General features: G+C 41.4%; 1 protein-coding gene across 1 annotated transcript; it reads right to left on the minus strand.

Moving 5' to 3' along the window:
- Window positions 1-735: 735 nt before the first annotated feature.
- LOC130175106 (alpha-tectorin-like) lies at window positions 736-11,286 on the minus strand. Its single transcript, XM_056385399.1, has 16 exons — window positions 11,241-11,286; window positions 9,601-9,830; window positions 9,429-9,509; window positions 8,471-8,570; window positions 7,689-7,815; window positions 7,228-7,462; window positions 6,376-6,532; window positions 6,168-6,246; window positions 6,018-6,080; window positions 4,901-5,103; window positions 4,520-4,651; window positions 3,962-4,149; window positions 3,351-3,505; window positions 2,510-2,755; window positions 1,183-1,345; window positions 736-828 (listed from the first exon to the last, which is right to left on the minus strand). Exons 1-16 carry the CDS (start codon window positions 11,284-11,286, stop codon window positions 736-738), a joined length of 2,298 nt encoding a protein of 765 aa, XP_056241374.1.

The following is an 11,286-nucleotide window of genomic DNA, read 5'->3' on the forward strand; positions in this document are numbered from 1 at the left end:
AGACATAGTTTTTGCACATGTCTTGTTTCATTTTTAATGTTATTTAATACATGAATTTAGTTTAAAAAAGAAGAAAACGTATGGATGAGGAACATTGCTTTAGTTTCAGAATGTAAAAATCACAATAGACAGTCTACAATAGTTTCATATAGAACCCACAATACCGAACAGAGCAAAGAAAAACACACACTCCAGTGATCAGTGGAAAACCTCCCTGAATATAAAAATAATTGGATTACATTTTATTAATTTCTTGGTTAAATGAGACTAAATTCCCGAACATTTCTGATGAGCTTTATAGAAACCAGAAGAGGCAACAGTTTACAGTCAGAGGCAGGTAGACTTGCTCTGGAGTGAGAGCCCTGTCACGTGTCTGAACCTTGTACGAGGTCAGATGAGAAGAAACATTAAAACACTGCTGTAAATTCAGGTTGTGGTCACATAGAAACAGTGAGGGATCTTGGAGGGACTGTGGTGCAGTGTGGTCTGATCCCAGTCTGCAGAATAAATCTGAAGTCGAGAGCTGGGCAGTCGGTCCGAGACGCCATGGAAACAACCTGAGAAGACAACCAGTAGTATAGGTTATCAATCAGTTATCAGTCTTTTCTACAAAGCTGCAGTGACTGAAATCACCACTTTTACAGTGACCTGGTTGATATTTGTTGGTTCCACTAATGACCTCTGACCTCCACCCGGATCTGTGCTCGGAGCGACAGCAGCAGAGCTTGGACTCACCTAAGGGCCCAAGGCCACGGTGACAAAGGCTGGGTTTTCATCTTCATAGTCAGGCCTGACAGATCTCTTCTTCCTGCCCCTTCGCTGGCAAGTCTGTTAGAGTTAGAGACAGAGACATAGAGGAAGTTTACACTTCAAATAGTCTAAGAGTGTCAGGTGCTACTACGCTCCTTATGACTGCAGCACCTGCCTGAGAATCGTCATGTGTTTAAGTTTTCTTCAGTATCAAACTGATCCAGTGATAGATGTCTGCACATTGAATGGTACATAGCATACAGGAAGTGCTAATAGTTAATTCAACATATTTTAATCTGACAGGATATAGACAAATATAAAAACATGTCCTTGATTTGAAACTTAGAGTAGAGTTAACATAGAGTTAAGGCTATGAACAGAAATAGTGATGTTATCGATTAGGGCATGTGAGTGGTTGTGTATCTGTTGCACCTGCTGACAGCTGGGGCTGCTCTTCAAACACAGCTTCATTTTACAGTGCAGGAAAATTTTGTTGTTGTTCCCCCTGAACTGAAACATCCGGAACACTAAGATGCTTCCTGTTCCCTTTCCATTCGGTATGATCATCACCGTGCTGTCCTGAGGGTTCGAACAGCTGCAAGACAACACAGGAGCGATCACAGGACTCATCACCTGTCAGCCAGACCCAGGGCGTCACACACTTTTAACATACTGCATAGATTCCATAATGATTTCATTTAAGAAATTTAATTATTGTCAAAATCACATCTTTAGACCTTGATGTTTATAAATTGCTCACAAAACATGAATTGCATCATAATATTAATATTTAGAAATTAGGAGTAATATTAATTCAGTCATAAGAATCAGCTTCTTTTTCACTTTTCATGGTTCTTATTGAAACCTGATTCTGGTTCCTGTCATGTTGAACAGATGAGAGAAGAAGAGAAAATCTGTGGATCGTCAGCGTTTCCCCTTAAAGCTCCGACTTCACAGAGATGGATCAGCTGATGGTGTGTCACCGGTGATGGATGTTGATCCTGAGTGGTTTGTCACTGTCTACTGGCTTATGACACTAATTAACATTATCAGCATGTATTGTTAATGACATATGCCACTTCTTATTATAATATGATGATGTGTGTGAATTATAAACAGCTCATCACTGTGTTGGTGTCGATTCCTACAGGTGTGTCACTCTGACCAGTGGGAGGTGTCCCCTCTGCTGTGTAACCTAACCTGCTTTATAATCAAAGAACACATTAATATCTACCTATATGCAATATGGATCTTTAAGGTTAGGGAAAACACATCAACACCAGCTTTATCCATCCATTTTCTTTCGCTTATCCGTGGTCGGGTCGAGGTGGCAGTAGGCTAAGCAGGGCAGATCCCTCTCTCCAGCAACGCTGTCCAGCTCCTCCTGGGGGATCCAGAGACGTTCCCAGGCTAGATGGGATACGTAGGCTAATCCCTCCAGTGAGTTCTGGGTCTACGTTAAGGAGGCATCTTAATCAGATGCCCAAACCACCTTAACTGGCCTCCTATCAACGTGAAGTCGAGTCGCAGGCTGGTTCTAGGGACGTGGAACACCAGCTCTAGTTTTATGAGAACACACCTGTGGGTTCAGACAAACCAACCAGACTAAACTCTGAAGCATTTAAACTTTAATGAGTCGACTCTAGGTGAACCAGCTGTAGGAGAAAACAATGACTGAGATTTATAAAACAGACCCATGTGTACACACGGCTGATGTGCGTCTGTGTTTGTGCTCACAGTCTTGAATCTTCTGACTCACCCGTTTTTGACGAGGTCGTATCTCAGACCACCGTTGCCGTTTTCATTATTGGTTGCCCAGCAGGACTCTGTCTTCATGTTGATCAGGTTGCCATCCAGCCCGTCTGTTTCTATGCTCATGTAGATGGTCTGGTCAAGCTGGACCCCCTTCGAAAAGTCAATGGGTTGAGTGCAGGCGAGGTCGGCGCACATGCTCATAGACAGACTGTAATTCCAAGACCCAGATATGATCTGCTGCATCACAGTACTGCAGAGAACAGACACACACACACACACACACACACACACACACATTCACACACATCACTTTTTGTGTAAGAAAGTATAAACCATAATGATCTGCATGGCTGGTTCCTGGAGTAAAAGTTGACTGGAGGAGGAAAGAAAGAATTTGGGTTCAGTAAGCCATTGATTTCAGTGTAAACGGTTTAAGATCCTTTCTGATGACTGCTGAGAGTATTTTCCTGTTAAACTCCACATTTGTGTTTAGAAAGAAAATGTGATTGGATGAAAACACATATGGTCTGTTGGTCTGTGGGTCTAGATACAGAGCAGGTGAGGGGGCGGAGCTGGAGTGGAGCCAGGAAGCACCTGAACCGCTCACATATACTTTATACAAACTGTTACTTGAATTTAAACAGGTGTCACTCAAACCCGCCCAAAAAATAAAAAACAAAGATCTGAACCAGTTCAGCTCTAAATCTGCCTCATCATCCATGACTGATTTTTAGTAAATATTTAAGAGACAATCACTGTTTCTACACAACTGTCAGACTCTGCACTTCTTTCCTCATGTTATTAATAATGAGTAATAAAAAAAAGCTGTGAATTGAACTCCTCACCCGCCTTTGACTTTAAAGGACATGCTCTTGACATCGGGCTGGCTGTAGAAACAGGAGAAGTTGACGTTAACGAGGCTCTGGCGTGAGATCGGCCCGGACGTGGAGCTGTTGTCTGTCTTGATGGTGTTACTGTAGATGATTTTGTTTTTTGCTGCCTGTAGTGTCACAGAGATTCAGACAGTGTTACTTAGATGGTCCAGGTGATGACACCTAACTTTAATCTTTGAGGCCTCAGTCTGCTTCAAACCAAGTGCTGGTCAGATTCCAGTGGACCATTTTTATGGGTTTTATTTATATGGTCATGAATCTTACTGAGTTTAATAAAGAGTTTTCAGCACTTTGCAGGATCAGCACTTGACACCTGATTGTGACACTTTATAGTCTGTAATGTTACAAAGCAGGAAAGGGGCCACTCAGGGTTACCTGTGGGTGGGCTCAGGTGTTAGGGTGCTACTCAAACCCTGTGTAAAGTGATCACGACTGCCCGATTTTCTCTTTCAGATAGTTGCACAAATTGTCAGACTGAGTTTCCCTGAAAGGAGACTTCAGACTCTGTGAGGCGATCTGACAAGCACTTTGTTGGAGGCTTTTAGTGGAGGAGAGATGCCCACCGAGATCACCGTCCCACAGAGTTTGCTGGTGTTGAAGCCAAACGTCACCATGTGTGTCTTCTCGTCCATCTGACCTGTGCAGGTGTGGTCGTTGAGGTGTAAGACTGAGTGGTTGATGCCTTTTTCTGCCAGCAGACAAGCAGCCAGAGAAACTGAGGCAGAGTTCTCCCTGCAGACCGTCGGGTCACCTGAACACCAGGACAGACCAGGACAGACCAGGACAGACCAGGACAGACCAGGACAGACCAGGACACACCAGGACAGACCAGGACACACCAGGACAGACCAGGACACACCAGGACAGACCAGGGAAATGAAACACACATTCAAAAATGATTATTATGGAGGCATCCCACGACCCTACAGGGACACGAAATAAAACCATCTTTTCAAAAAAAATAAAAACAACCTAATCCAACGTCTCATTGACATTTTTTAAAAACTGTAAGAATTAATGTTTCATATGTTGAGATAAGGACAGTGGTTTGTGGAAAAAATATCTGATATCGTTGTTTATTCAATATTTATTATTTTCGCAGCTTCTAACGAACGTCTCACCTAAAGCTCCTCTCGTTCTGTATTTGGAGGCAAAACCAGCCCGACAGAGGCAGCGGGGTCGACCGCTCATGTCCTCACCACAGAACTCATGAGCGCTGCAGGACGTGTCCTGACAGGGGTCCTGAGGGGGGGCTGCAGAGGGGGAGTTTCATCAGAAACAAAAACCTGTCAACATCATGCACAGTGTGTGAAAAACAGTGTTGGGCAGTAACACATTAATCAGTTACATGTTTCAGTAATGTGATTACTTTTTCCAGTAACGAGGACTGTAAAGGGTTAAAATAGGTTGTGTAATTTAACGAGTAATGGATTACTGCTGTCAGTACTGGCATCATGTCTTCTAAACAGGACTGAGTGACAGTGAAGGGGACTCGCTCTTACAGCAGCTGGCCTTGGACCTCCAGCCTTCCAGCGTGTGGTTACTGTGCAGACTGCAGGCTTGAGCGTAGACCTCCAGGAACTGACACCTGAGACCGTCTCCCGCCGGGTACAGACACAGAACGCTGGTGCAGGCGGTGACATGGGGCTCCGGGTCGACGTGGCTGTGACAGGAAGTGAACGGAGCCTCCTTCAGGAGATTACAGCTGTTGTCGGATGAACAGAGAACCAGAAAAATAAGTCCCGCACTGACTGACCTGCAGTCACCTGTCTCTGACATCATCACATCATTAATGTTACAGTATCACAGTAAACTGTCTCCTGTGACTGATCTCTGATCAGATCATTGATCCTGACTCATGTTACTGGTGGAGCTGCTTTAACTACGTCAGATACACTTAGATAGTTTAGTCCACTGGTTCCCAACCCAGGGGTGGGGCCCCTCCAAAGGGCCACCAGATAAATCTGAGGGGTTTTCACATGATTCATGGGAAAGTTCTGATTCACTGATCTGGATTTGGGTTTTGGACTTTTCTCTCATCATTGAATTTATGTGAGACATTTTATAGTTTTACATCTTTGGACTTGAATGAAACCATCTGAGAATTAAGAGGCTCCAACTAAACTGCCAATAACAATTTTATTAGGGATTAATTAGTTATATTATCAGTCCATAAATTGCTTGACCTTTAAAACATCGAGGATACATATAAGACTCAGTTTACTATCATGTAAGAACTATGCGGTTCTGCCTGAACGCCGTCTTCTAAATACCGACACCGCTGATCAAACGCTTCATTGTGAGACTTTGACCAGTTCGTCGTCTCTGCTGTGTCTCTGCTCTGTCTCTGCTGTGTCTCTGTTGTGTCTCTAATGTGTCTCTGCTGTGTCTCTGTTGTGTCTCCGCTGTGTCTCTGCTGTGTCTCTAATGTGTCTCTGCTGTGTCTCCGCTGTGTCTCCACTGTGTCTCCTCTGTGTCTCCGTTGTGTCTCTGCTGTGTCTCTAATGTGTCTCTGCTGTGTCTCTGCTGTGTCTCTGCTGTGTCTCTAATGTGTCTCTGCTGTGTCTCCGCTGTGTCTCTGCTGTGTCTCTAATGTGTCTCTGCTGTGTCTCTGCTCACCGTGCAGTCATCATGGTGCAGTCGATCCGTCCGTCAGCGGGTTCACTGTACTGCGTCTCACAGCTGGGGGGCGACAAACAGCAGCAGAGGACCACAGTGTTTGTGACGAAGCAGCAGTCGGTGCATGTTAAGGTGGTGACGACGTCTTACCTGGAGGAGCTGAACTCAGAGAGCCTCACTTCACTCAGAGAGCTGCTGTTCACACATAAACCCTGCAGGGAGCCCGGGCCTGGATTCAGATGAACAAATGAACAAACAAATCAACTGGCACAAATATCTTATTATGACACAGAACATGTCAAGTTTTTATTTTTATTTTATTTTTTTATCCATGTATGTTGGACATATTTCTCTGTACCTTTCACGTGGATCTGTGCGGTGGTGCCGTCAAACAAGATGGATGTGCTGTAATTGGAAAATGTCACTTTGGCGGTGACTCTGCTTTTGTCCTTTGAGAGCTCCACGCCGTGAATCAGCTGAGCGGAGCTGTTCAGTCTCAGTGTTGTGTGGTTGAGCTGCAGACCAACATTAATAAGTAGCTTAATGTCATAATGTTTATCATCATCAATCAACCATAATCTGATTCACCTGTATCCAGTCATGCCATGTTACAGTGCTACATTACGAATGTATTGCACAGTACATTATGTTCATCCAGTGTTGGGAAATACACCATAACAATACGAGCAAATCTGTCAAATATTATAGTTCCCAGTAATTTTAATTATATAACTCTGTATAAGATATAGTTTATATAGATGGAAGATTAAGGATTTTACCTAGTGACAAAATTAAAAGGGAAAATAGAAAAGCCATACAAACAAGCCATAATTAATTATTAAAAAGAAAAAGGAAATCAAAAAAGGAAAAAGAAAATAAGAATAAACAATTTAAGCTTTTGCATTAAAGATTTTTGGTATTTTCCTTTTTCAGTTTACATTGTCTTTTTAATGTTTGATTATGACCTGATTATCCTGAGATAATTATCCTGAGATTATCCTGTCTATTATTTTTTCAATTGTATTTCTGGTTTAAAATAATCCTCCATGGCAGATTGTCTGGGTAACCTGAGATGTACGCTAGAGTATCATCAGCATATGTGTGAGGTTCTGCTGCTTGTTGAATTTAGTTCACCAAGAATCATTTTAGATTTTGGTGTAACTGGACTTTTAAACAGACACATCACTCTCTGCAGCTGGAGGCATCTTACCTGAACGTTCCCACCTTGTCCCAGGTGAATGTCAACACCTGACCCGTCCAGACGCAGGATCACACGCTCCAGAAAACTGACGTCTTTGCGGCGCCGTTCCTGAAAGGTGGCCAGCAGCTGGAGGCCTGCAGCCGACATCAGAGTGTACGCACAGCGGTCCTGGACGGAGCTAACATGGCCGTTGAAATCTATGACCGTGGGGCCAGTCACAGTACAGGTGGAGTACACTACACACCTGACAGGAAAAATAACTATCAGAAGGGGTGTAATTTGGCACTGAAAATATTTTTCTTAGAATTGATCTGTTTCATCAGAGTTGACACAGACGTATCTAGAAACCACCTCTGAGTTAGACCTCAGGGAGCCTCAGTGTTACTGTAAAACTTCAAAGGTCTAATTCTAATTTAAACCATCAGGTTTAATCCATTGACAAGAGTCTCAGACATGTAAATCATATTTACTGGCCGTTGCCCTGGCAACGTCTCCCAGGGCCACAGGGGCTGACGCTGAAGGCTGCTGATGCATCACAGGTTACAACAGAGGAGGAGTTAGAGTTGCACGCCACTGTGTTGGGTTCATAGACGACACCTGGAAAACACACGGAGAACTGACCCTTTAATAATAATCCTAATTATTTTATGTAAAATTGATTTCTTTTAGATTAAATTAATAAATATTAAATACATTTAATTAGTTAAATTAAAAAATTATTTCTTTATAATTTATTTTATTGCATTTCAATTTGATTTAACTTAATTAATTTTATTTCATTAAATTTCATGTTCAATTTATTTTAATTTTAAATTGAGTTTTATTTTATTTTATTGAAATTTAAATTTCATTTTAATTCCGCTTTCTTATTTTATTTAATATAAAATGTTTTGTTGAAAATAATGTATTTAATTAAATTTCAGTCACTTCAGTTTTATTTTATTGTAATTTTCTTTAATTTAAATTTAAATTAAATCTGTTTTAAGTTTAGTTTTTCCTTTGTGATGTGTGTCAACTGACCCAATTCAATTGATTAAAATTTAGATAAAATTGAATTTAAATATAATAAAATTAATAAGATATAATCTTTTTGTTAAAAGGAAAAAGGGGTAAGTTATCGGGTAATTCATTTCATTGTTATATAAGGTGAATATCATTATGATAATATCCTCACTCAGCACATGATGTGTCCTGCAGATCCCTCTTGTTTTTGTGTGTCTGTATTTTGGTGTCCGGCCCTTTAAGGACTCACCTGAGTGTCTGCATCCGCTCAGGTCCCTGAAGTACTTCTTGTTCTTTTGCGTAAAATTGAAGTGACGAAGTGAAACACCATCGACCTGCACATCGACCTCCTGCAGCAGACACACATAAAACACAAACCACACTCAACACACACTTTACAACACACACTGTCAATAATAAGGATTACACAATGTTCAGACTCAGAAAAGTAAATTATCTGAATTTAAAGTCAGAGTTTCAGTTGTGACAAACAGAGAGTGAGTCTGAACAATTTATATTCATTAAGTTCTTTACAAAGTGGGAAAGTTTAGCTATCTTGTGTCTTTCTGTTGTTCTGGTTAGCAGACATCAATATATGTTATAACATGTTTCAGGCATTAGGGTTACTGGTGTTTCCCATTAGAGTTACATGTATAGTGTCTCATGTTTATTTTCTCCAGTATTTAGTTCAAAGTACAAAAGTCCTGTTATAATTTTACAGTTTTGAGTTGAGTCTTTATTTCTGTATAATCGCAGAGAGAGGCTGTGAGCTGTGTGACAGTCCAAATAAGAAAGATAGTCTGTGCTGGAGAACCCCGGTGATTCACCTGGTAGAGTTTGTGCCATTTGGGGTTAGTCCTTGTTCTCTCTGTCTCACTATGACTGAAATAAAGGCAAAACCCTGGAAAAATAACTTGAAAAAAGACAAATAGTTTGTCTCTTCTAACTTTCTCTCTGAGTGATCATTTTACAGTAAATACAGCTGAGATCAAAGCTCAGTCTTTGTCTCTGACTTATGTGTTTGGTGAATTTGTCACATGACATCTCAGTTAAAATGAATGATAAAATAAAATCAGGATTTGACCATAGACATACTTGATTTAGACCTAGTCTAGTTTCTCTCTATTGCTGCCACCTGATGCTCCAACTGACACCACAGTATCAAAAAGACATCTTTAATCATCCCACTGTCTTCTACGTTTCCTCACCAGAGAGCTCTGTGTGAAGGCGTCCTGAAGGGACACCGACACAGCTGCTTGGTCCTCAAAGCGGCGCATCTGGCTGAGCATCTGGAGACATGACACAGACAGGAATCTGTCAGGATACGGCCTCCGAAGCCTCTGAGTTGTTGTCAGAGATATTCAGATGAACAGTACTAACATGGTCAGCGCTCCGGTCGTCCTTCAGGATCAGAGACACAGCGCAGGGTGACGAGCCTGTGAGTTGTCCCAGAGAGAGATGAAAGTCTGATCCAGGACCAGTACTATTGTTTTCTATGCGGACTTCAACATCGGTTACACCCCCATAAGATGCCAGGAGACAGTCGTTCTTGGCTCCAGGGCTGTAAGGGCCTTTAAAACAAACTGAGAGTTTCCCCCGCTGCTGTCCACCTGTGAGCATCAGAGAGACACAACAGACAAAAGACAGCATGACAGATGTGGCTTTGGTTTGAGGGTTAATGTCCAATTGCAGAATCATTTCTGTGCTCAGTGAAGTGTGCAGCTGAACTCTGACAGTATGTCTAGTTTAATGAAGTGGAGTATTTGTGATTTGCTTTCTGTTGAAAATGAAAACACTTCTGGCCAGTTGACCTGTGTAAAAACCTCTGGGCTCATGTGGACGTCTTTTCCATCAATAGTTGAATGTGAATGATCTCTAACTTTGCTCTGTCCGACAGTTCAGCAGCTTCATGTTTACTGTGTCAGTGACGTTTCTGTTGTGGTTAGATTATTGTTTCTTCAGTGAGTTTGTATGAATACTTGTGTTTGGAGTTGAATCTTTCTTTGTTGAATTATTAGTTTATTGTATAAAAAAATACTGTGATTACTAGAAGAATAGCTCGTGTTTATTCTCTTCCACCAGTTCAAACTTTTCCTCGTTAACAGAATAGACTGGGACTCACAGCCTCTTTCCTCACACACTGATTCCTGATTCCTATTCTGCGCCACCTCAAGGCCATTTCTAGTCAAGTCGAGTTCTATTTATATTGTGTCAGATCAAAACAGAAGATATCTCAAGGCACTTTTCAAATAGAGCCGGCCTAGACCGAACTCTTTATAATATTGATTACAGAGACCCAACAATTCCCTCCATGAGGAATCACTCAGTAACAATGGCGAGGAAGAACTTCCTTTTAAGAGGCAGAAACCTCGAGCAGAACCGGACTCATTTCACAGTATATTAATTAATTCTGCAGCATCTGACTTCTCAGCTATGGAGACAGTCGAACCTGAGGTAAGGTCCTCTGAGACAAACTTTACTCACATATATTGTTGTGTAAAGTTTTCCAAAGTAGAGGACGGGACAGCTGCTGATGTCTGTTTCAGTGGGAGGAGTATTTGCACCTGCAGGCACAGACACATGGTAAGAGTCAGTCAACAGGAAAAGCTGCAAACACGGATGTTAGGCAACAAAATGTCAAATTAAAGGTCAAATAAAGTTACAATGTTTTGACATGAAAAGCATAATAACAAAAAGTTGGCATATTTCAAGAAGAAATTTGTAATATTTCCAAAAAAAAAACACTGTATGTTTTCAAGAAAATTGTTTGAAAAAGTTGTATTATTTAGAGAAAAATAATTTAATGTAAAAGCCAAATGTTTCTTGATTAAAAGCATAATATTTCAAGATTAAAGTCAAAATATTTTGAGATTAAAGTTTGATTATTTTGAGGGTACAGTTGGAATAGTATGACTTTATTATATCATTTTTCAGAACTATGAGACTTACACCACGAGTTTAGGTAATATTTGTAGATGGCTGGTGTGGGTGGGGTCAGATGACGTCAGGTGTGTTCTTACCTGTGAGCTGGCCGAGAGCAGCCAGGTAGAGCAGGAGGTGCAGCAT

This window comes from Seriola aureovittata, chromosome 9 (genome assembly GCF_021018895.1).
Source record: "Seriola aureovittata isolate HTS-2021-v1 ecotype China chromosome 9, ASM2101889v1, whole genome shotgun sequence".
Taxonomy (NCBI): Eukaryota; Metazoa; Chordata; class Actinopteri; order Carangiformes; family Carangidae; genus Seriola; species Seriola aureovittata.